Source organism: Odocoileus virginianus, chromosome 25, assembly GCF_023699985.2.
Source record: "Odocoileus virginianus isolate 20LAN1187 ecotype Illinois chromosome 25, Ovbor_1.2, whole genome shotgun sequence".
NCBI lineage: Eukaryota > Metazoa > Chordata > Mammalia > Artiodactyla > Cervidae > Odocoileus > Odocoileus virginianus.
Genome location: NC_069698.1, coordinates 50,907,363 through 50,934,188, shown reverse-complemented (window position 1 = coordinate 50,934,188; position 26,826 = coordinate 50,907,363). Strand labels below are relative to the sequence as shown.

The 26,826-nt window shown below is 39.4% G+C and overlaps 1 protein-coding gene across 8 annotated transcripts in view; it reads right to left on the bottom strand.

Moving 5' to 3' along the window:
* The window catches only part of ITSN1 (intersectin 1), a 246,668-nt gene that overhangs the window by 108,427 nt on the left and 111,415 nt on the right, over positions 1-26,826 (bottom strand). For all 8 annotated transcript variants that reach the window (XM_070455186.1, XM_020892645.2, XM_020892648.2 and 5 more), the window contains 5 exons: positions 23,813-24,075; positions 20,825-20,974; positions 20,599-20,739; positions 12,858-12,945; positions 12,595-12,734 (listed from right to left, as the gene is read on the bottom strand). In XM_070455186.1, the coding sequence (XP_070311287.1) occupies positions 12,595-12,734; positions 12,858-12,945; positions 20,599-20,739; positions 20,825-20,974; positions 23,813-24,075 (782 nt within the window). The remainder of the gene's footprint in view (positions 1-12,594; positions 12,735-12,857; positions 12,946-20,598; positions 20,740-20,824; positions 20,975-23,812; positions 24,076-26,826) is intronic.

Sequence of the window (26,826 nt, the reverse complement as noted above, 5' to 3'; positions counted from 1 at the left end):
AAGTTCATTTTCAATTGCACAAAATTCTCGAAAAGGTTCAGGAAAAATAATTCATGGTGTGAATGCTCAGTCATTAAGTCATGTCCAATTCTTTGCAACCCCATGAACTGCAGTCTGCCAGGCTCCTTTGTCCATGGGCTTTTCCAGGCAAGAATACTGGAGTGGGTTGCCATTTACTTCTCCAGGGAATCAAACCTGTGTCTCCTGCATTGCCAGGCAGATTCTTGACTGCTGAGCCACCAGGGAAGCCTGGGAACAAAGATACCAGGATTTTATTCTCAGGTCCCTGATGTGGCTCAGCAGCTGAAGCAGAGTTGATGATCTTTAGGGTTTTTTTATTCATTTTGTAGTTTTAAGATCTACTGAATTCTTAGATACTGTTCATCACCATAAAAATTTATTCTTAATTTATCTCAATGTCTCTTTTATTTAGGATTTTATTTTTATGGCATAAGCTAAAAATGCATAACAAAGTAAGCAAAATAATTCTGAGCTGAAATTAAACACAGAAGAGTAAGAAATGACAGAGGAGGGGTAACATTTTAGTTTGATGTTTAGGAACCTGACTGCATATTAAACAGAAAAGCTCTTATTTCATTCAGGAAAAGTGTAGTTTAGGCATAGTGATATTCAGAACACTTAGTAACACGTAAACACCGCATAAGCAATAGCCAATTAGGATGGACTCCAGCCATGATGTACCAACACACAGGGGAGACCATAGGTGCAAATGAAGATTTTTCATTTTACTAAAGAATTATACTGCTCATTTCTATACTGGGCTCTAGTAATAGGAGATCTATTAATTTATGGATCAACAATTACCAAATACAAAGTCAAGACAGATGGGAACAAAGCTAGGAACACATTATGAGGCACTATAAAATGAAAAGCAATAAGAAATAAATTTAAAGAATCGATAGGAGAAAAATCACTCTAATGAGACAGTTTTAAAACAATTTTTAAATGTATCAAATACTCAAAGGAAGAGATTTTAAAAAATTTTAAAGAACATTTATTTTTGAGTATAAGAGAATTAGAGGATAAGCTGAACTTATCTTTGGAACTGTCTAAATAAGTTGCAACTTCAAGCACCTCCAAGGCAATGGAGCTTGCTGCTGCTGCTGCTAAGTCACTTCAGTCGTGTCCAACTCTGTGTGGCCCCATAGACAGCAGCCCACCAGGCTCCACCGTCCCTGGGATTCTTCAGGCAAGAACACTGGAGCGGGTTGCCATTTCCTTCTCCAATGCATAAAAGTGAAAGTGAAGTCACTGAGTTGTGTCCGACTCTTCGCAACCCCATGGATTGCAGCCTACCAGGCTCCTCTGTCCATGGAATTTTCCAGGCAAGAGTACTGGAGTGGGCTGTCATTGCCTTCTCCAAATGGAGCTTGCAGGAGCCATAAAATAACAGATGTCAAATAAGGTAACAGAAGTCTCTGACATCTTATGATCCAGATTTGAAGACAGCAAAGTTTTCCTGTCATTTCCTTCACCCGAGTCAAATACTGCTGAGATACACAATCAAATGTAAGAAAATCAAGATACTATGAATAGGAAGCTGTTCTAGATCTTCCTCTTTTTCTTGGACTTGGGAGTTTAAGAGGGCATGAACCAAAATAAGCAGAAAATGTATGATTCCTAAGCTGATTACGTTCTTTAAAGTCGAACTTCTGAGAAGGCAACCTATAGAATGAAGAAATATGAACTAAAAACTAACAATGACTTGCCTTTCCAGGCATGACAAGGAGCACCAAAAAACATCTTTGGACATCCTGTGGCAGACAGCCAAAGTATTTCAAAAGCAATATGTTTCACAAATTGAATACTCAAGAATATCCAATTTTTTGCCCAGAGAAATATGGCTCAATTTCAAGTTCACTAAAGACAGTTGTCCTATTGATATGCAAGTGGCACAGAATCACTGGATTAAAAAACTGTGATTGTTTCTCCTTCATTTAGTCTTAGAGACTCTCAAAAATAAATGTATTATGTGACCTGACTTGACATGACATGAAATATAGAAGTATCTACCTGTACAATATGAATGGCATTTCTTTTCATAAACATGACTTTGCATAAAAGTTTGTGAATAAAGGGGGGAAAATGAAGTGGCAATAGGGAGCCTATGAAAAACTAGCTGTTTATGGAAATACATTGCTATTTGGTCATCTAACTCTTGAAGTATTAGCCTACTTCTGTATTTTTTTTTTTTTCCCTCAGACTCTCTCTTGGAACAGAAAGACAAAAGCAACTGATTAATTAGTAGAAATTCATGGGCTTCCCTGGTGGTTGAGATGGTAACCTGCCTGCACTGCAGAAGACCTGGGTTTGATCCCTGGGTTGGGAAGATCCCCTGGAGGAGAGCATGGCAACCCACTCTAGCATTCTTGCCTGGAGAATTCCACGAACAGAGGAGCCTGGTGGGCTACTTACATGGAGTCTCGAAGAATGGGATACAGCCGAGTGACTCACACTTTCACTTTCACGAACTGAACATGACAAATCAACATAAATTGTGGAGGACACATTACCACAGACGTATTCATACATCTTTTGTTACCCGAACATTACTGACCACAAATGTTTCAAATACCCACTTATATAACACATCAGGCATTAGTCTCTGCAAAAATCACCCGATCGTTTATGTGTTAATATTAAATGGACCACATAGGAAATTGATCTAGGTACCAGCATCAGAAGTGGCAGGTGTTTGTTTTGCCTAGACCTAATACTTACAGAAAGCTAGAAGTGGTTTTTATTTTTTTTCCCCACACTCCACCCAAGACACGCAGCCTGAGTCTTTCCTGGCCTCCACAGAGAGCTTCAGTGCATGCCAGAAATCTCCGAGCCTCCAGACCGGCCCTGTCCTTGGGGTCAGCTTGACAAGGGAGAGCACAGCTGGTTGGTCCCCCTCTAGGCCTCGCCAACGGCAACGGGGAGGCGCCACAAAGAGCAGACACAGGAGTCCACACGGAAGGAAACGCCTTGTAAGCCGTTCTGTTTCTATGCGAATGTTGGGGGGTGATTCACAGATTCCACAGGCAGGCGTGCTTTTGTGTAAGTAAACACCACTTTATTTCTCACCCAAGAACACTGTGTAGCAGACAAAATCAGAATTTTTAAAAAGATTTTGGGTCTTAAAATATGGTAACTGATTCCAATTAAGCAGTTGTAAAACAAATGGAAAATCATTAAAGAAAGCCCACCAACAAACCTAATGAAGACTGAGGAACTTCTACCAGTGTGGAAAAATCAGAATAATCACTATTTCAAAACAGAATTTTTACTCAAATCAAGATAAACTGATATTCCATTTCCTGCAAAATTATCAAATGTATTCATTCTTGATACGTGAAAAGCAGGAGGAATATAAAAATATATATTGATTGGCAATATATATAGAGAGAGAGACAAATAGATTGGTTATTTGAATTCTGAGAACATGCTTAAACATTATTTCCAAGTCTGTGGTCAATATTCAACCAAATAGAAAGTTAACTCCCCATGGTGCAAGTTGGCAGTTAGTGTATCACAGTGCCATGGGAGAGTCAAAGAGGGATGTGTGTGTGTGTGTGTGTGTGTGTGTGTGTGTGCGCGCATGCATGTGTGCACACGTGTGTGTGTTTGTAAAGGGATGAGAGGACAGATGAACAAAAAAGGAGAGAAGAGCTATTAATAGAAAACCCTGTCTCTTCTGCAGTAGATATAGCTAACTAAGAATCTTCTCCCATGTCTCCTAAGAGTCCTTGCTAGGTATCCTTATGCTCCCAGAAAGAGAAAACTGACTCTATTTTGTCCTGAAAATCTGAGTTTTCCCCAAATGTCTCAACTTTATCTATAAAGCAATAACCCATTATTTTAAAATGCACTCTCACCACTACTATTCAACATAGTTTTGGAAGTGTTGGCCACAGCAATCAGGGCAGAAAAAGAAGTAAAAGGAATCCAGATAGGAAAAGAAGAAGTGAAACTCTCTCTGTTTGCAGATGACATGATCCTCTACAGAGAAAACCCTAAAGACTCCACCAGAAAATTACTAGAGCTAATCAATGAATACAGTAAAGTTGCAGGATATAAAATTAACACACAGAAATCTCTTGCATTCCTATACACTAACAATGAGAAAACAGAAAGAGAAATTAAGGAAACAATACCATTCACCATTGCAACAAAAAGAATAAAATACTTAGGAGTATATCTACCTAAAGAAACAAAAGACCTATACATAGAAAACTATAAAACACTGATGAAAGAAATCAAAGAGGACACAAACAGATGGAGAAATATACCGTGTTCATGGATTGGAAGAATCAATATTGTCAAAATGGCTATACTACCCAAAGCAATCTATAGATTCAATGCAATCCCTATCAAGCTACCAACGGTATTTTTCACAGAACTAGAACAAATAATTTCACAATTTGTATGGAAATACAAAAAACCTCGAATAGCCAAAGTAATCCTGAGAAAGAAGAATGGAACTGGAGGAATCAATCTGCCTGACTTCAGACTCTACTACAAAGCCACAGTCATCAAGACAGTATGGTACTGGCACAAAGACAGAAATATAGATCAATGGAACAGAATAGAAAGCCCAGAGATAAATCCACGAACCTATGGTCACCTTAGCTTCGACAAAGGAGGCAAGGATATACAATGGAAAAAAGACAACCTCTTTAACAAGTGGTGCTGGGAAAACTGGTCAACCACCTGTAAAAGAATGAAACTAGAACACTTTCTAACACCATACACAAAAATAAACTCAAAATGGATTAAAGATCTCAATGTAAGACCAGAAACTATCAAACTCCTAGAGGAGAACATTGGCAAAATACTCTCCGACATAAATCACAGCAGGATCCTCTATGACCCACATCCCAGAATTTTAGAAATAAAAGCAAAAATAAACAAATGGGACCTAATGAAACTTAAAAGCTTTTGCACAACAAAGGAAACTATAAGCAAGGTGAAAAGACAGCCCTCAGATTGGGAGAAAAGAATAGCAAACGAAGCAACAAAGGATTAATCTCAAAAATATACAAGCAACTCCTCCAGCTCAACTCCAGAAAAATAAATGACCCAATCAAAAAATGGGCCAAAGAACTCAACAGACATTTCTCCAAGGAAGACATACAGATGGCTAACAAACACATGAAAAGATGCTCAACATCACTCATTATCAGAGAAATGCAAATCAAAAACCACAATGAGGTACCATTATACGCCAGTCAGGATGGCTGCTATCCAAAAGTCTACAAGCAATAAATGCTGGAGAGGGTGTGGAGAAAAGGGGACCCTCTTACACTGTTGGTGGGAATGCAAATTAGTACAGCCACTATGGAAAACAGTGTGGAGATTTCTTAAAAAGCTGGAAATAGAACTGCCATATGACCCAGCAATCCCACTTCTGGGCATACACACCAAGGGAAACCAGATCTGAAAGAGACATGTGCACCCCAATGTTCATCGCAGCACTGTTTATAATAGCCAGGACATGGAAGCAACCCAGATGCCCATCAGCAGACGAATGGATGAGGAAGCTGTGGTACATATACACCATGGAATATTACTCAGCCATTAAAAAGAATTCATTTGAATCAGTTCTAATGAGATGGATGAAACTGGAGCCCATTATACAGAGCGAAGTAAGCCAGAAAGATAAAGACCATTACAGTATACTAACACATATATATGGACTTTAGAAAGATGGTAATGATAACCCTATATGCAAAACAGAAAAAGAGACTCAGATATATAGAACAGACTTGTGGACTCTGGGAGAAGGCGAGGGTGGGATGTTTCAAGAGAACAGCATTGAAACATGTATATTATCTAGGGTGAAACAGATCACCAGCCCAGATTGGGTGCATGAGACAGGTGCTCGGGCCTGGTGCACTGGGAAGACCCAGAAGGATCAGGTAGAGAGGGAGGTGGGAGGGGGGACTGGGATGGGGAATACATGTAAATCCATGGCTTATTCATTTCAATGTATGACAAAAACTACTGTAATGATGTAAAGTAATTAGCCTATAAAAAAAAAGAATACTTAATAAATGTTCTATAAGTAAAAAAAAAAAATTAAAAAAAATAAAATGCACTCTTAAGGATCAAACTGTCTTGAGTTTGGCTAAAGAAGAGGATAAAAAAGCACTTTTTTTTTCAAGAGACGAGTTCTGTTTTTTTTTCCCTCCCCCAAAAACCTTTTGTTAAGTACTTTTTTTAAAACCTCAAAAGAAAAACCCCCACTATTATTAAAAAACTCAACCAACCAAGCAACAAGCCTATTGGTATGGCACAGAATCTAACACACAATGCTTGTTAATTATTTCGAGTCTTGGGAGTATTTAATTACTTTTCTTCATTGAAGGAATCTGTCTAAAGTTTCCATAATCACAAGTACATTGAATGAGAATTACAGTATTTTATTACTTCTGTGCAAAAAAAGTTTCTTTCAAAAGGATCATATAGGTAAAAATAAAATTTAATCTTGAACAATCCATGAAACAGCCAAACATTATTCTACTAATATGAGAAAACGTGGTTATTTGAATTCACACTGGTTTCTCTTGCTGTCTGGATCTCCTCTTTCTGGATCTTTTCCTTTCCTTCCTTGTTTCCCTGCACATGCATTTTTCCCTGACATCTCATTCTGTTCTGCAATTCCTTCTCCAGCTCTTTTCTTTTCTTCCTGGGTTGCTAAACATTTTGCCTTTCACTGCCTTCATAATCAATGAGCCTGCCATTGAAAGCAAGTGTCTGAAACCGAGAGCATGAAAGCCTCAGTAAAGCCAAGAACCTTATTTACTATAACTGGCATTCTTATTTCAACAACAATTCAGTTCCTAGGAGCAATTTTTAGAACAGGTAGCATTATAGGCAGAGTTTATATTTCTTAGCATCTTGTGTCTAATTTACAAAGCCTGGATTTCCCAAGTATATTAAGGAACGTAATTCTTAACTCTGAATCAGTCCTAAATACTCACATTTTTCTGAGAAATAAGACTATCCACTTTTGGAATACTATACTGACTATACTATCTACTGATGAAAATATGCGTATTGACCCAAATAATGACCAAGTATGATCTCTCAAATTTTTGCAGCCACATGGCAAATTCAATGATCTAAAATATGCTTGGTATAAAGACTACAGTATATAGTACCTTCTCCATCTCGTAGTTCAGAGATTCCATCACACACCCACACCAACACACACACAATTTGTCAAGAGGAAAGATTCACTCATAGCCCATGATTTATAATAATTAATCATGATTAACTTTTACAAAGAAAGCTTATTCGCACTTAATGGTAAATGCTGTTTTAGACACTGAGCACTCATCTGCATGAGGGAAACTGAAGCAGAGAGCTGGAGATGGTTCACCATTCTTAGTTTGAGAAAGATGCACATTGCCTGAGCAGGGCAGGAAAACCTTTAGAAAGAAGTCTAAGTGGATGACACAGCCCAGGAGAATTGCCAGGCACTGAAACACTGTCTCTTCCATTGCCAGTGACTGGAAGAAAGAAATGCTCTAATATAAATGCCATTCATGTTAGAACTCGACCAGCACACAGAGCCTAGACGGGGACCAACAAGGACTCGACTTTTCAGAACAAAACACAACATCTAGACACTTTGTGTGGATTCTGTTTTGGCTTACAATAGAGTCCTGAAAACTATAAGCTGTACTTTATGTTGTTGTTCTGTATCATAGTGAGGATATTAAAATATGGAACATTAACCTATAAGGGCCAAAGAAAACTATGACAGTAACTACTAACATTGCCAAAGGCAATGTGAGGTCAAGTGCTGCTGTCTAAAAAGTTCCTATTCGTAATGGTATTTGACACTTGCTAGAACCATAATTTTACACCTACAGCTAAGCACTGTAGGTAAGAAAAATTTGCCTTAAGGAAAATAGATTCCCCCAAGAAATTGTTTTGATTTTCCTGCAGAATGAGATAAAAAGAGAAAAGTCAAAGATAATTGAATTTTAAATTGAGGTTTCTAGAACATGAATATGAGATTATTGATTCCTAAGCATGATAAAATAGTTGCTGCATATAGAATGCATTTTAAAAGCAGAAAATTTGATAGATAAATTTGGTCCACTGAAATTTACTGTTCACACAAAAGGTAGTAAAAATAAAAGGCTATCAATTGGGAACTCGAGCACAAAAGCTTTAATATCAGAGTGCTATCATTTCCTCCTTTTTTGATAGGCTTACAAAAGCCAAGTTTATTCATTCTTTTTCCTCTTTAAAGTAATTCTTGGTTTCGGGTGATAAATTAGAAAGACATTTCTGTCTTGGGATCATTTCTGGAAAACATAAATATCATATCTATAAGGTAGCCGTCTACTACAAAAGGATGCAAAAATGTATACTCAGTCGCTCAGTCGTGCCTGACTCTGTGGCCCTGTGGACTGTAGCCCTCCAGGCTCCTCTGTTCATTGGATTCTCTGGGCAAGCATACTGGAGTGGGTTTCCATTTCCTTCTCCAGGGGATCTTCCTGACCCAGGTATCCAACTCGTGTCTCCTGCATTGGCAGGCAGATTCTTTACCACTAGTGTCACCTGGGAATCCCGCATGGAAAAGTAGTCTTTTCTAAAAGGAAAAAAATGAGTCCTCAATTTCCATTAGGTAAAATAGAAATGGAAAGGTCCAAGATTCTAGAGACCATATGATCCACAGCTCTGACCAGTTCTTGACCAGACTGTAAGTATGGTTTATATTTTTAGTAGATTGCTACCAATCTGAAATATCTGTTAATCTAACTGTAAAAGTAACTGATTTCCTCTTTAATTAATTTATGACTTGAGTGTTTCCATCATTGGTTATCAGAAACTGGGTGAGGAGGCATAAATGTAATTCTTGCTTAACTGGAGAAAAAAAGGAGCAATTCTCAAAAGAATGAATCTGAACTAGATAGCTGGCAGACAGGACTAAACCAGACTGCACATTAAAAAGAAAGAAAGAAAGAAAAAGGAAAACAGCATACCTACCCTCTAAACCCTTTCTCATTCAAGAAACTAAATACAATTATACTTCCTGAGCACAGTCTCATGCTTGAGAATCTGAGCTAAAATGGTACTGCTGTTCCCTGTGCTATGTGCTACACTCAGTAACTCTGAGACCCCATGGACTGCAGTCCACCAGGCTTCTCTGTCCATGGGTTTTTCAGGCAAGAATACTGCAGTGGGTTGCCACTTTCTTCTCCAGGGGATTTCTTCCCGACCCAGTGATTGAAACTGCACTTTCTGCATTGGCAGGTAGATTCTTTACCTCTAAGCTATTGTTCCCTGCATGCCCTTAACGCTAAGAAACTGGACATGACAGTGAGTGTGTGTCCAAAGAAGTGAACAGCTTATTGCAGGTAGTTTTGTACCAAAGAAACGAGGAGAGCTGAATTTTGCTAAATGGAACCCTCGTTTATGGGGCTAGAAACTGAATATAGGTTTCAATGCTCTGATCAACGGCTTCTTTTTTTGGCCACGCCCCACACCTCGTGGCATCCTTGTTCCCGGACCATGGATCTAACCCAAGTCCCCTGCACTGGAAGCTCAGTCTTAACCACTGGATGACCAGGGAAGTCCTCTTTGATGAACTACTTTCAAAAGTCTACACTCTATAAGTATTTCTCCAGTGTCACCATACTAGTTGATAATGGGTGAACTGAACTTTCTTTCTCTAGATGAATAATTTATAGGAATATAAAACAAAACTAAGTCCTAACTTCTTTTCTATACTCTCCAGGCTGGTTTCCTCTGGGGAAAGGAAGGTTTAGGATAGAGCAAATTCATACCATCAAACCTGATGTGTGGAATTACTGGACAGTTGAAGTGTTTCGGCAAGGTAGAAGTAATTTTTTTCAACATTAGTGAGGATGCTGTGGAGGTACTACTGTATCAAGGGACACACGGAAGAAATCCCAAAGGGTCAGAATGCTGGCTCGCCTAGTTCATCTCATCTTAGGAGAAATTATAACTGCTAGTGGTAACGAATTCGTCTGCCAATGCAAGAGACACAGATCCAATCCCTGAATCAAGAAATTGTATTCTAGCCTAGGAAATCCCATGGACAAAGCAGCCTAGCGGACGACAGTTCACGGGGTCGCAAAAGAGTCAGACACGACTTAGTGACTAAACACCAACAACAAAGTGAACAAGCTCTAAAGTAATGAGAAAAAGGAAAAAGCTTCACATTCACGAATGTGATTATAACAAAGGAAACAGACAGGAGATACTCAAGAGGCTAAAATCTTAAATCTGCCTCTGAGCTGTCTCAATCAAATTATACATCTTTTTTTTTTTTTTTTTTTTTGCAGAAGAAGGAAAGAGTGGCTTTATTTCTTTGTCAGGCAAAGGGCTACAGCCTCAAGAACTGTTCCCCTCATATCATAAATCTTTTGATCTTCAGTGTACCTATCTGTTTCTGTTTTGATCTCACCAGGTTGGAGAGAAATACTAGAAATAACAACTGTCAGAAACATAATATGGTCACTAAATCCTCCAAACTTTTATTTGTTTTAAATAACAAAACAATGTAGCTACATACTGGCTTGTGATTTTTTTTTCACTCTCCACACTCCACACTGACTTAAATTTAAAGTAATAATGGAAAACGAAAAGAAAAGTTACAACAGAAAGAAATATATAAAAACAAGTATATCTGAGTTTCCCTGGTGGCTCAAATGGTAAAGAATCTGCCTGCAGTGCAGGAGACCCAGGTTCGATCCCTGGGTTGGAAAGATTCCTTGGAGAAGGAAATGGCAACTCACGGCAGTATTCTTGCCTGGAGAAGTTCATGGATAGAGGAGCCTGGTGGGCTACAGTCCATGGGATCACAAAGAGTCAGTCATAACTGAGCGATAAACACACATATTTGGAAAATGGGCCAGTAGAATAAAGGTCTAAAAACTCTCTCAATACTGAAATCAGCATTAGTCAACTAAACAGTGAGAGTGACTCACATCACATGTGCAGGGTGTTCTCTTTAGCAATGAAAACAGTACAACAGCAAAAGTAATCTGTAAGTTAACCAGGCATTATCAAAAACCACCGACCAGAGTCCATCTTCTGACATGTGAACCTTGCTATGGGCCAAACTGTTAGAGAAAGGAAACTTAAGATTAAGGCAAAAATCTGGAGTACCGCCTGGGTCAGAAGATATCTGAATACTTAAGTTTATATTCCAAGAGACTATTAAAAAGGGTTACAAGGGTGCCATAGCACCATATTCTTTTTGCTTGAAATAGTGACAAGTAATAATGAGCGGTAATGTCAGTGTTTCTATTTATTCTGGAGAAGCAGAGCTGACAGCTGTAATTCCAGTATTTATATAAGACACATAAGCACATATGTACACATACAGAAAATATATAGAGTGCATATACACACATACACAAACACACATTCAGTGTAAGCATGAAAGCAATATTTAAAAAAAACTCACAACAGTAAATTGGCTCAAATAATATTCCCTCTAAGATCATCTTCCTGGAGTTGTATAATTATGAAAACCTCATTACTTATTACTCTGAAAACACAGTGTAAATACCTCAAACTCAAACGTCTAGACAAGCTGGCCTAGAATCAAAATTCTAAAGTCAACTAAAAATCTCAAATATGCTTTCAAATTTGTTTTTGTATTTCTAATATTGAAGAACAGAATAATGAAGAAAAGTATTTAAACTTTTTCTAAGTACCAGAAGCTAAACTGGCCAGAAGCAAGTATAAAGGATTTTAGGTTGCAAACAGAAAATATTTGAGGAAAAAAAAAGTGTAAAGTCCAACTTTTTAAAAGAACATAATTGATTAAAAACTTCAATATCTACTTAAATCTAAAGTATGTGATTGCTGTTAACAGGAAATAAGCTATTTGTATTTCAAGATATTCTATTACAGGATAATAATCATTCTTAAGATGATAAAGCTCTCACGTTAAACCAAAAACACCAAATCAGAAAAAGCCTGTAATTTCACCACCTGTATCTTCCCTGGGAGCTTTGGCATTTTCCTGAGTTACAAGTGAAAATATAACAAAACCATGCACCACTTCCACCACAGAGACAAAGGTAATCACTCCACTAACCATAATATTTTAAAGTGTGAGGTAACAAAATAAAGATCTATCTATATTCAAGGACAATCCTGATGGTAAAAAGTGGCAAAAAAATTCTTAGCTTTCAAAGAGAAAACAGTTCCTTTTCAATCTTCTTCAAACAACATAAGAAAGATGCAGCTTTTGGAGCCAAGCTTTTGGCAATACAACTTGATGGAGTTCTCAACAGACACAAGGATGAAGATATGCAAAAATGTATTCATGTAAAATTCAGGCGTCAAGTCAGGGCCATTTACTCAGCCCTTTATTTAAAGAGGACAAATTCATTTTTATTTTTTAACGGACAAAAATTCAACTTAGATTGTTTTATGTTCATCTATAAATGTGAGGGCTTTCTAATGAAGGCTGACAAACCAGCAGAATAAATTTTCCTGCCTGGAGGTCAAATATCAACTACCCATCTTGGCCACTTAGAAAAATTAACAAAGTAAGACATAACATGTAGGCACACACAGAATAGGTACCTTCAGCTGATTGTTGAAAATATCTATCTCCTGTAATTTTGATCTAGTTTCTTTCTCCACTTCATCCAGTTGGTCTCGTAGCTGCTGCCGAGCCAGTTCTTTCGCTTCTAAGGCTCTTTTGAGTGTGAGAAGTGAATCCCCTGTTTTAGAAAAACATGGCGAGATAAGAAAAACAAACTGGCAGTGAGGAAAAACGGCTTTTCAGGTTCTCATTTCTTGCCTGTGAGGAAGGAAAATGTCAACTTTAAAAAGAAAACACCTACTGTGCAAACTGTTCTGCTGAACTTGTTTCAGTTGGTCATTGAGTATCTGTTTTTCTGGAATAAGTCTTCCAAGCATTTGTTGGGACTCCTAGGAGAGAAGGAGAACACAGCAATGAATGGTGGAAAAAACTGCCATGTTTAGATCAAAAGTCCTGGCAGGAAGAGGTCAATTTTCTGCTCCCTCAAAGATTCTCCTAACCTCATCCCAAATCATCTACAGCGAAACTGCATTTAATCACTAGTCAGGGTTGTTATTGTTGTTTTCTTGCCAAGAAATTAATTGTTTGCCAAATACTTTTCACTGAAATAAAGTTTAAACAAGACAGTTATAGCTCCCTTGATATTTCTTACATTTTTATTGACTCACTGCCTATTTATAAGCTTTCAAAAGTGAACCACAAGTACAACTCAGCAGAGAAAATGGAAAGGAATGATCTCTCAAATTGCACTAGGATGAAATACAAATGCAGTGACCCTGCTATTTGTAAACTGACTCAGTAGTTTAAACAGGAACTGTTCTGTCCTGAACTTTGATCCTTATAGGGTCAAACTGAGGGTGACCATACACCTGAAGTCGGAAACAGAATTCAAAACAGGACTTTAATAATGAGAATCTTAGGTGCCATATGTGGCTCCACCACTGAGGATAAAGCCACAGTTTTAAACAGCTGCACAGAAATCTTGAATCGACTATTTTTTAACTGACATAGATAAAGCTAAACCACATTGTACAAGACTGTGAGGAGTTTTCACAGGTGACTTGAGAAGCAACTGTATTCGCCTAAGTTCAGCTTAAATTATTCAATGTAGTTTCTACATATATCAGGAAAAAAAGACAGCTTTTGTAGCCTTTATTAAGGAATATTTGACTTTTGGGGCTTCCCCAGTGGCTCAGTGGTAAAGAATCTCCTGCAATGCAAACCCAGATTTGATTCCTGGGTTGGGAAGATCCCCGGAGGAGGGTATGGCAGCCACTCAAGTATTCTTGCCTGGAGAATCCCATGGACAGAGGAGCCTGGCGGCAACAGCTGTGAGGTTGCAAAGAGTCATATAGGACTGAAGTGACTTAGAATGCATGCACGCATGCATTTGACTTTCATTTTTATTCTGACTTAAGAAAAATAAATCTCTATTAACTTTTCATTTGAAAAAGTAAAAATGTCATGAAAAATTTTCACCAGAGGTGAAAAACCAGTCCTTCCCAGAACAACCACTTTTAGATACCGACTGGCTTGTAAGAAATCTTTGTGTACTATACGTCCCAACTGCAGGGCCATATAGCTCAGTGGAGAACAATTGGAAGCATCTTCTCACATGAATAATCCACACAAACAGAAGTACTCTCCCCAATCCTGCCAAATTTAGACAAAACAGAACACACAAATCAGACCATTTTCCCAAAAAAGCATAGCCAACTAACTGGGCTTCTCCTCTTATTCGCCTCATTAAACCAAGGCCACATCTCTGACCCAATCCCAAATTTTCTTTCCTGAACCAGAGCAAACAAGGAAGTATCAAGAGGAGGCCTGGCTCAAAACCACTGAGACACAGAATCTTAACCAGTGGACCACCAGGGAAGTCCCAACATTACTTCTAAATGTACAACCTAACTTTCTAAAATAGGTCAAATCAGTATGAAGGGCTACTTGACTCATTTGCATAGCAAGAATCTGCTAATACTTATAAAGAAAGAAAACTGAAATATCATTGCCTACTATGTACCTGACTTTCTTCAAACTATGCATTATTTTTAACTTCACTGCTTTTTCAGGAACCTTGATTTGTATTTTATTTTCAATAACTAAACACACTAAGCATCAATCGTAAACATATGTATGGGCACACAGCATTCAGTGAGATAATTAATAAACCTATGGTTTTCAGTCCTAAATTTTCTAAGGGCATATTTTATGAAACTTCTCATAAATAGTTAGTGAAAGACACAAAGAGTTAACATAGAAAAGATTGTACTCATGCATGCATTTAAAAATATTTTCAAATAATTTCTAGCAGTGAATTTTTTATACTATTTACATTATATGTCATATCCTAATATTTCAAATCTCAAATTGATTAGGATTTCCGTGATAATCAGGAAAGACACTGAAGATATGAACAACACTAAGAACCAACTTGATCGACTTACATTTGGGGGACACCCTACTCAGCTTCAACAGAGTACACATTCTTCACAAGTGACATGGAACCTTTACCAAGACAGATCACATGCTGAGCCATAACATAAGTCTCAATAAACTTTAAAGGATTAAAATCACATAGATTGTGCTCACAGATCATACCATAAATAAACTAGAAATCAATCAGACAGCTCAAAAAAAAAGAAATCCAGGTATTTGGAAACTAAACTGCATAATTCTAAATAACCCTTCAAAGAAATGACAAAGGAAATAAAAAACAGGTTCTGAATGGAATGAATATAAAAATACAGCATATTAAAATCTGTGTAATATGGCTATGACAATGCTTGGAAGGAAATTCACAGCTTAACATGTTTACACATTATCAGAAATCAAAAAAGGTCCAAATTCAATAATCTAAGCTTCTTCTTAATAGGCTAGATAGAAGCAAATTAAACCCAGAATAAGTAAATGGAAGGAAATAATAAGGAGCCTAAGTAAATGAAATAGAAAACAGAGATACCATAGAGAAAAAATAAAATAAAATAAAACATTTATTTAAAAAAAAAATCAATAAAGCCAATTAGTTCCTAGCTAGACTGATGGAGAAAAGAGGGAGGTGGAAGAGAAGGGAGAGAACAAAAAGAAGGAGAAGGGGAGGGGGAGCTGGAGTGGGAGGTAAATGACACAAATTCCCAACATCAGGACTTAACATTACTACAGATGCTACAAACTTGCAAAGAATAATAAGAGGAAAAAAAAAAGAATAATAAGAGAATATTGTAAACAATTTTATACAAATAAATTTGTTAACTGAGATGAAACAGACACATTCACTGAAAGATACAAATTATCAAAAGACAATACAGCACAAATAGAAAACTGGAATAGTCCTGTATCTACTAAACAAATTTTGCAATTATAAGTCCTACCACAATGAAATGTCCAGGTCCATAAGGCTTCACTAGTGAAAGCTACCAAAACTTTATGCAGGAAACAGTAATCCCTCGTATCCATGAAGTGCTGGTTTCAGGATTTCCACAATGACAGAACTCATGGACGTCCAAGTCCCTTACATAAAATAGCTGAGTATGATGGGCACTCTGAATCCTAGGGTTGTTGAATCTGCACAGGCAGACCGACTGCAATCTGATAACTATGAAAGGCGGGCAGAGAAAGTCTTTTAGAAATATATAGGGTTTTAATCTTCCCTGGTGGGTCAGATGGTAAAGAATCTGCCTGTAATGCAGCAGACTTGGGTCCAATCCCTGGGTCAGTCAGGAAGATCCTCTGGAGAAGGGAATGGCTACCCACTCCAGTATTCTTGTCCAGAAAATCCCATGGACAGAGAAGCATGGTGGGCTACAGTCCATGGGGTCGCAAAGAGGCAGATGCAACTGAGCAACTAACACTTTCATACTTTGATATAGGATTTTAAGAGAGAAGCTGAAAGGGTTGGCTAGGGAGGCAGGGCGGGGTCAACTTAAGAAGGAAAGTGTTGAAGTAACATAAACTGGGTTAAATTTGGATTCTTGTTGCCTAGCTAGAAACTTATTCCCAAACAGAATATTCCCTTCTAGAATCTTCACTTTCCCACTTATGAGAGTAATGATACTGCACTTACTAGGGTATTGTGGAATTCTATTTAATATTCACATAAAGGTCTTCACATGCCATGCCTTCAATTCTACTTATGAGAGTAATGATACTGCCCTTACTAGGATAATATGGACATCTATTTAATATTCATATTAAGGTCTTCACATGCCAGGCCTTCAATAAACAGTAGCTACCACTACAGATAGTCTACCATCCAGTCCATCTGGATTCAGCAAGCTTAGGATCAAATTTCAATACAAATATGCAAACACAAAAGGACTATCATACTATCCATTTTACATAAAGAATTTGAACATCCATGGATTTTGGTATCCTCAAATGGAACCAGGGGGCTTGGAACCAGGGCCCCATGAATATCAAGGGAGGACTACCATTTCATATAATTCTTAGAAAATAAAAAAAAATACACCTTATTTAAGTACTTATTACCCTGATACCAAAGCTAGATGAAGACATTATAAGAAATGAAACTAATATCCCCCATGAATTTAAATAAAAAGACTCATAATAATAAGTTGATCTAAACAATAATTTTTTAAAACAATAATACACCATGACTAAGAGCAGTTTCAATGAGTTAGACAGGCTGTGGTCCATGTGATTAGATTGGTTTTCTGTGATTATGGTTTTCAGTCTCTCTGCCCTCTGATGGAGAAGGATAAGAGGTTTATGGAAGCTTTCTGATGGGAGAGACTGACTGAGGGGGAATATTTTTTGGGCTCCAAAATCACTGCGGATGGTGACTGTAGCCATTAATTTAAAAGACACTTACTCCTTGAAAGAAAAGTTGTGACCAACCTAAACAGCATATTGAAAAGCAGAGACATTACTTTGTCAACAAAGGTTCTTCTAGTCAAGGCTATGGTTTTTCCAGTAGTCATGTATGGATGTGAGAGTTGGACTATAAAGAAAGCTGACCGCTGAAGAATGGATTCTTTTGAACTGTGGTGTTGGAGAAGACTTTTGAGAGTCCCATGCACTGCAAGGAGACACAACAAGTTAATCCTAAAGGAAATCAGCCCTGAATCTTCATTGGAAGGACTGATGTTGAAGCTGAAGCTCCAATACTTTGGCTACCTGATGCGAAGAACTGACTCATTGGAAAAGACCCCGATGCTGGGAAAGATTGATGGCGGGTAGAGAAGGGGACAACAGAGGATGAGATGGTTGGAGGGCATCACCAACTCAATGGACATGAATTTGAGTAAACTCTGGGAGCTGGTGATGGACAGGGAGACCTGGTGTGCTGCGGTCCATGGGGTCACAAAGAGTTGGACACGACTGAGCGACTGAACTGAACTGAACTGAAGGGCAGTTTATCCCAAGAATGGAAAGTTGGTTTAACATTCAAATTTAAATCAATGTAAAGCACCATATTAATAAAATAAAGGAGGAAAAAACACTTTAAAATCTTCATAGTTGCAGGTCAACAGAAGGAAATACTGGTAAAAGGATAGATGTAGATCAATGGAACAAAAGAGAGTCTAGAAAAGATTTTTACAAAGGGTGGTCAGCTGATTATCAACAAGCTACTTAGGTTTTTAATAAACATTGATAGAACAAACTGGGTGTCGGTATGGAAAAAAGTGACTCTCACTCCCTTACCTTGCACTTAACATAAAAATCAATCAAAAATGGATCACAGAATTAAATATGTTAGATAAAAGTGTAAAACTTCTGGAAGAAAACATAAGGGAAAACGTCTTCAACCTTGGGATAGTCAAAGCTTTCTTGGATAGAACATAAAAAACTGTGAAAGAAAAAATAAATTCAACTTTATAAAAATTTAAAACATCTGCCCCTTAAGAAACACCATTACAAAAATGAAAAGGCAAGCCAGAGACTAGGTGAAAATATTTGCAAAACACCTATCTGACAAAGGACTTCTTATAAGACTATATAAAGAACTCTGATAATAAGATAAGCAACCTAATAAAGGATGAGTTAAAGATTTGTTCACAAAACACATACAGAAGATGCATGCTAATACACATAAGAACCAACACCCAACAACATTTAGCCTTCATGGAAATGCAAATTAAAGTTACATGAGACATTGTTACCCACCCACCAGAGATGCTAAAAATAATGACAAAAGGAAGTGTTGGCAAGAGTAAGGAGCAACTGAAGGACTCAAACACTGCTGGTGAGAATGTAAAATGATACAACCACTTTAGAAACAGTTTGATAGACTCTGACATGGTTAAGCACATACTTATATGACAGTAATTCCCCTCCTAAAATTTAACCAAGAGAAATAAAATATATTTTCGCATGAAGAAATATAAGTAAATACTCATTGCAGCTTTAGTCATAAAGTCCAAAACTGGAAAAAACCTACATGTCCCTCAGCAGATGATGGGATAAATAAGGAATTACTACTCAGTGATGAAAAGGAAGAAAAGCTGTGACCAACCTAGACAGCATATTAAAAAGGAGAGACATTACTTTGCCAACGAAGTAATGCCAAATTTTCCATCTAGTCAAAGCTCTGCTTTTTCCAGTAGTCATGTATGGGAGAGATGGACTATAAAGAAAGCTGAACGCCAAAGAATTGATGCTTTTGAACTGTGGTGTTGGAGAAGACTCTTGAGGGTCCCTTGGACTGCAAGATCAAATCAGTCAATCCTTAAGGAAATCAGTCCTGAATATTCATTGGAAGGACTGATGTTGAAGCTGAAGCTTCAATAGAGGAGGAGAAGGGGACGCCAGAGCATGAGATGGTTGGATGGCGTCACCGACTTGATGGACATGAGTCTGAGCAAGCTCTGGGAGTTGGTGATGGACAGGGAGACCTGGCGTGCCACAGTCCATGGGGTCGCAAAAAAGAGTTGGACATGATTGAACTGACTGAACTGATGAAAAGGAACAAAGGACTGATTCACTCAAAAATATGGATAAATCCCAAAACCGTCAGGCTGAGAAAAAGAAGCTGAAATTAAAGTCACGGTGTCCAAATATGATCACCTTTTAGGATGGTATGCAGAACAGTGCCTACATGAATTGGATACCCCCTCTAACTCAACACTTGAAACCAAACCAGATGAAATTTTAACAACTTGGTGGTGAAGGTTGAATAGGTAATAAAATGAAAGGAGAAGAGCTTAGAGTATTCCATTGTGTCTCCAACTATTCTCTATACACGTATCTCTGGAACTCCCCCTGATATACTTAATTGCACTTCTTTATTGCAGTTTTCATGGTAAAGCTAAAGTCCCAGGAGTAAACTACAGGTCCTGCATGATCCAGCCCCCAGCTGCTCCAACCACAGCTGTCTCCTTGCTGTAACTGGCATCCCAGAGACCAGCTTACAGCCTCAGCTCTTCTGCACAACTGTTGTCCTACCTAGAACTTTCTTTGTAGATGTCCATCTGGCTCAGTCATTCACCTCTTTCAAGTCTTTGCCCCAATATCAAACTCACAGAGATGCCTGACCTGACCACATTACTTACAATCACAGGCCTCTCTGCTGGAGACTCTTCCCTACTTGCTCTCCAGAGCAACTTTCCCTCTTCTAATAGAGAACATGCTTCTCTTGTTTCCTGAGTCCTTGTCTACCCTGCAAACAGAAGGTAAGCTCCATGAGGGCAGGGTTTCTGTCTCTGCCATCCACTGTTGGATCCTGAGTGCTTACCGGCACCTGCAGTGAGTTGGCATGCAGCAGGCCCAGCACGTGTGCTGAATTACCAGACAGCCTACTTTCAGAGGATGAGCTGATTGGATGGCATCACCAACTCAATGGACGTGAGTCTGAGCAAATTCCGGGAGAGAGTGAGGAACAGCGAAGCCTAGTGTGCTGCAGTCCATGGGGTCGCAGAATCGGACACGACTTAGCAACTGAGCAACAGCTACTTTCAGGCAAGTACCCTGCTGCTTCATCTTGGCCTGCTAGATGCTTGCTGCTTGCTGAGTGAATAAGTGAATGAAATGAATCAAAGAAAGGCACGGAAGCCAAAAGGCTTTTAAGGGACACAGCTTCTCACCTGTAATTGTTGTTGTAGGTGGGTGATTTCTGCAATTCTCAACTCTCTAGATTTGTTTGTGCTCTCAATTTCTTGCCTTTGGGTTGTCAATCGACATCTGATATCCTGAAGTTTTCCTTCTAATTGATGTTTTTTATCATTCTTTAACAAGTGAAAAATAATAAGAATCATTAGCATTTAACAATTCAATGCAAGTGGGTTCTCAAAGCACAATCGAACTACTCACTAGAGCTTCTAATTCAAATTCCAAAGTCTTTTTCTTTGCTTTCAGCACAACTATGTCTTCTTGTTCTTTGTTTCTTTGATTTAATAGTTCTTGTCTTCGATTCCGTTCCCATTCAAGCTGTCTTTGCCTTTCAAGCTCCCGTTTTGCAGCCTGTGACATACACAAACAGACGATTTACTAATGGTTCAGTTCTTACACTCTTCAATGTCTCTTAATAAATGCTACATCTAGTAAGTCTTTTCTTTTAGGGATGAAATCGTATTAAACATGACAAATGACTTTCATTATAAAACAGCACAAAATTTCATACAAATATGTTATTACTTCTATGGGAAAAAAAGAGAATATTCAGAAAGGCTATCACAGTCATGTGGGTTGAGAACAGAAAGGACTATTGGATCACTGACATTCAATTCCTCAGGACTTTAAGGATGCTTGGTATAGTAAGTAAACCTGCTCTTCCTTATTTACTGACTCATAAAAGAAAACAAGGAAAATTATGGGAGTTTCCTGGTAGCTAGGACTCCAAGATCCCAATGTAGGATGCCCGGGTTCGATCCCTGGTCAAGGAACTAAATACCACATGCTTCAGTTAAAGATCCCACATTCAAAACTAAGACCCAGAGCAGCCAAATAAATACAACAAAATTATCTTTTCAAAAAAGGCAAACTAACCTAGGGAAAAACCCAGAACAAAAACACAAAACAAAACAAAAAAAAAACTTTCTTCCATCAAACGAGTAATTATTATTTCTTCTGTCACAGGAGAAATTATTATTTATCTCAAGCTTTAAAAGTCAATGACTCCCGTGTCCCTAATCATTTGTTTCCTTGTTAGCACACAAGGTTCTGCAATGTCCCAGCCACGTGAGCTCTCTTCAGCCCCGAGTCTGGCGGCTGCTGGGCAGAGGATGTGTCAGGGCACCCGGCACCCTTCACTGAACCACAGTTGCTTCTTACCTATTTGTGCCCCAGCTACACTGTGAGGGCCAGGAGGACAGATGGGCGCCTAGTCGCCACAGCATCTCCAGGGACCTAACAATGCCTGGCACGCTGTAAACGCCAGTTACATAGTTCTGAACAAACACTCTGAAATGCTTTAAAAAAAACTGAAGAAGAAAGGGTGGTCTATCTTTTGGTTGTCATTCTGGAAAGGAAAATCTTGTTATTATCTGTGTGTGTGTGCCTGAATGAAAAGGCAGCTTACAGCTAGAAGTTTTCAAAAGCAATCATCAGGAGATGAAACCAAAGTATTATTTTTTTATAAAGAAAAAGATCCCTCATCTTTAAAATACATTTCATCTACACAAGCAGATCACGGCATTGCTTCTGTCACAACACACTAAAACTGGAAAGACAGACAAGAGATTGTCTTGGTCCATATCCAGGTATGGCATAAAATTTAGGAAGCCTTCCATAAAATACAGTAAAGATTACTAGATTTGTTTTCTAAAGTGGAAAAAGAAAAAGATGCCAAACAATTTAATTATTTAGTGTGGTACCATTACAGTGGCTTAAAAAAAAAACAATTTCAGTAAACCCTCAGCCTCTCCACCATATGAACCTTTCTATTTCTATATGTGTATATGAATGCAGAAATAAGGCTAAAAAATACTTAATTGATAAGACTAGGTTTGTCATAAGACTAGGTTATCAAAAACTTGTACATGAATGTTCACAGCAACGTTATTCAAAATACCCAAAAGGTAGAAAAAAACCCAAATGACCATCAAGTTGATGAGTGGATAAATAAAATGTTGTCTATCCAGGTAATGGAATATTACTCAGTTATTAAAAGGAATAGGTATTTATTCAATCTACACACTGGATGAACCTTGAAAGCTAAGTGAAAGCCATGTATTCTATGATTCCATTTATCAAAAATGTCCAGAATAGGCAAAGGTATACAGACAGAAAGTAAATCTGTGGTTGTTAAGGGCAAGGCGGAATGGGAAAGGGGAGTAGTAACTCCTTAATGGTTAAGGAATTTCTTTTCAGGGTGATGAATCAATGGTTATGGTCTCACAACTTTGTGAATAACTAAAACTGCCGCTGCTGCTACTACTAAGTCGCTTCAGTCAAGTCCGACTCTGTGCGACCCCATAGACGGCAGCCCACTGGGCTCCCCCATCCCTGGGATTCTCCAGGCAAGAACATTGGAGTGGGTTGCCATTTCCTTCTCCAATGCATGAAAGTGAAAAGCGAAAGTGAAGTCGCTCAGTCATGTTCGACTCTTAGTGACCCCACGGACTGCAGCCCACCAGGCTCCTCCGTCCATGGGATTTTCCAGGCGAGAGTACTAGAGTGGGTTGTAACTAAAACTACTGAACTGTAAAAAGAAAAAAACAAGACTGGGTTAACATATTATTGTTGTATTGTACTCAGTCATTCACTTGTCTCTGACTCTTTGTGACCCCAAGGACTGTAGCCTGCCAGGCTCCTCAGTCCATGGGATTTACCAGACAAGAATACTGGAGTGGGTTGCCATTTCCTTCTTCAGGGGACTTTCCCATTCCAGGGATCAAACCCGCATCTCCTGTACTGGCAGGCAGATTCTTTACCACTGAGCCATCAGGGAAGGCCATGCTTTTATACTTTCTTAAAATTTTGTTTCTTCAAACTTAGACGGTATAAAGAATCTGCCTGCAATGTGGGAGACCTAGGTTCGGATCTTTGGGTTGGGAAGATCCCCTGGAGGAGGGCATGGCAACCCACTCCAGTATTCTTGCCTGGAGAATCCCCATGGAGCCTGGAGGGCTACAGTCCACGGGGTTGCAGAGAGTCAGACAGGACTGAGTTACTAAGCACATGGCATGTGGGAATCTCAGTTCCCCGGCCCAGGGATCGGACCTGTGTCTCCTGCCAGCTCCTGCACTGCAGGTAGATTCTTTACCTGCTGAGCCAGCAGGGAAGCCTCAATATACTACTGACGCTTAAACAAGTCTAGAAGAGCAGCTGTTAATGACGGGACTGTCTCCGGCTGCTCACCTCCCGCCTCTCGATGTCCTTCCGGCGCTCCTCCTCCCTCTGCCGCTCCAGCTCCCGCTGCTTCTCCAGCTGCTTTTCCAGCTCCAGCTGTCTTTTGCGCTCCTGCTCCTGGCGCTCCCGCTCCTTCCTCTCCTGCTCCGCCCTCTCCAGCTGGGCCAGGCGCTCCTGCTCTTTACGCTGCTGCTCCAAGAGCGCTTGTCTCCGCTTCTCCAGCTCTAGGTTGCCCCGTTCAAAGTTCTCCCGCTTCTTATCTTCAAAGGTTACTTTCAGACAAGAGACAGGACGATCATGAAAAGCCATATGATGTTCAACAGACATTTTCAAAGGAAAAACTCCATGGCACATCGGCAATGAGTAACGGACCTGCAGACACAAACTCCCTAAGCTTCCCGCCTGCCTCTGCCCTCACGGATAAGCACCAGGTACAGGCCCTTTCACTCAGTGTCTTGTTTACATACCCTCCCCTGCAAATGAACCGCATCACAGCAGTCACAATGCCCAAAATGCGGTTTCTGGAATAATCTTTTGACAGAACTTCTCCATCATCACTCATTCTCCATACCTTCCCTGTTACTGTATCCTTTCCCATTTCTGTGACCTTGATTCAGCAACTGACCCACTCTCTCCTCTATACCACAAACTTCTCCTTTTCTACCTCTTTTTCTTTGGCCACAAGGTGTGAGGTATCTTAGTTCCCCAACAGTGCACAAACCCTAGCTCCCTGGTTGGGAGCCAGGGGTCTTAACCACTGGACCACCAGGTAAGCCCTGCCCTGTCCACCTCCTTGCCCTTCGCATGAAACTGTGCCACTCTGTTTTCAATTTTAATAAACAGAACGGTTGCTGAAAATAGAGGTAAGATGATGTGTCTCCTCCTGGGTTTCACACTGAAGAGCAGGTTGTGCCCTAATCACTTTGCAGAGGACACTCAGTAAACTAGTTTTTCCAACCTATTATTCAGTTTCCTTCTTTGAAGGGCACCAAGGTAATGAATTTTAGTCTATCCTCAGGTCAACGATTTTTTTTCTCTGATCCGTGCTCACACTGTTTGCACCCATTTTATTTTACTTCAAAAAAAAAAATCGTGCTCCATGTCCCTTCTGTGTTTTCAGCAGTGTCCACTCAGCTTTGTGTTTGCCACACACGCTTCTGCTGGGAGCCAACCCCAGACAATGGAAGCTCTTATTGCCACCCTGTGCAGCACACCATTCCCATTGTTCCCAGTCTATTTCAAGACCTGTCACTTCACACTTTGTCTTGAGATGTGTAGCTGTGAGCATCCTTTCTTGGCTTCTTCCCACATTATTGCCTGGCCTCCACTGCAGACAGACTTTCCTTACACACGGCAGTTAGATGAGAGGTCAGAGACGGTAAGCAAGCCTTGCTTTCTTTGTTCTTTTTGCTCCTTTAGTGGTTTCAGAAGAGGCAATACCCATTTCACTCACCCCACTTGAAAACTGCAAGTCCTCTCAGCCAGAGAAAGGAGTGAAGTAGTGATACATGCAAACCTAGACAGCGTATTTTAATATGCTGAGACATATAATAAGCAGAGACATCACTTCACCAATAAAGGTCCGTATAGTCTAAGCTATGTTTTTCCAGTAGTCATGTACGGATGTGAGAAAAGTGAAAGTGGAAACCACTCAGTCATGTACGGCTCTTTGCAACTCCTTGGACTCTACAGCCTATGGAATTCTGGAGGCCAGGATACTGGAGTGAGTAGCTGTTCCCTTCTCCAGGGGATCTTGGACCACAAAAAAGTCTGAACACTAAAGAACTGATGCTTTTGAACTGTGCTATTGGAGAAGACTCCTGAGAGTCCCTTGGACTGCAAGGAGATCAAACCAGTCAATCCTAAAGGAAATCAGTCCTGAATATTCATTGGAAGGACTGATGTTGAAGCTGAAGCTTGCTGAAGCTGAAGCTCCAATACTTTGGCTACCTGATGCAAAGAGCCAACTCATTGGAAAAGACGTTGATGCTGGGAAAGATTGAGGGCAGGAGGAGAAAGGGGTGACAGAGGATGAGATGGTTGGATGGCATCACTGACTCAATGGACATGAGTTTGAGCAAACTCTGGGAGATGGTCAAAGACAGGGAAGCCTGGCATGCTGCAGTCCATGGGGTTGCAAAGAGTAGGACACAACACAGCAACTGAACAACATTGTGGGTAAAATCTCAAAAATATTATGCTAAGTGAAAGAAGCCAGACATAAAAGAACACCCAGTGCATAATACTGTTTCTATGAAATATTCAGAGGGGGTAAATCCAAAGATACAGAAAGCAGACTGATGATTACTAAGGACTGGGGAAAAGGGAGAATACTGAGTAACTAGCTATGGCCATTGTTTTGGACTGAGTGTTTTCCACCCTATCAATTCACATGTGGAAGTAGTAACCCCCAGTGGGATGGTATTTGGAGAGGGGACCTTTATAATTCGGGTTAAGATAAAGCCATGACTATAGGGCCTTCGTTATAAATTAATGGCCTTATAAGAAAAAGGAGAGACATCTTTCTCTTTTCATGTGCACACATCCAGAAAAGGCCAAGTGAGGATCTGGTGAGAGTGCAGCCATCTCCAAGTCAGGAAGAGCGCCCCCACCAGGAACAGAACTTGATGGCATCCTGACTGTGGACTTTTCTATCCTCCAGAACTGTGAGAAATAAATTTCTGCTGTTTAATGCACCCAGACTAGATGACTTAGAATGATCAATGTTATGTTAAGCAAATTTTACCTCAATTAAAAAAAACAACAAAAACTGAAAGCCCTATATACCTTTTTAATTCCAAAATCTGGCCCCATTTTTAACACACAGAGGCACATAATAAACAGCTGTTGAAAGAAAGAACGCATTAACCAAAACTTCTAATAATGTCACATCCTGTTCAAATCTTGAAACGTTGGACTCCCCGGGTGGCCCAGTAGACAGGAATCCGCCTGCCAATGCAGGGGACATGGGTCAATCCCTAGTCCAGGAAGCCTCCACACACCGAGGGACCTGAGAGCTTCGG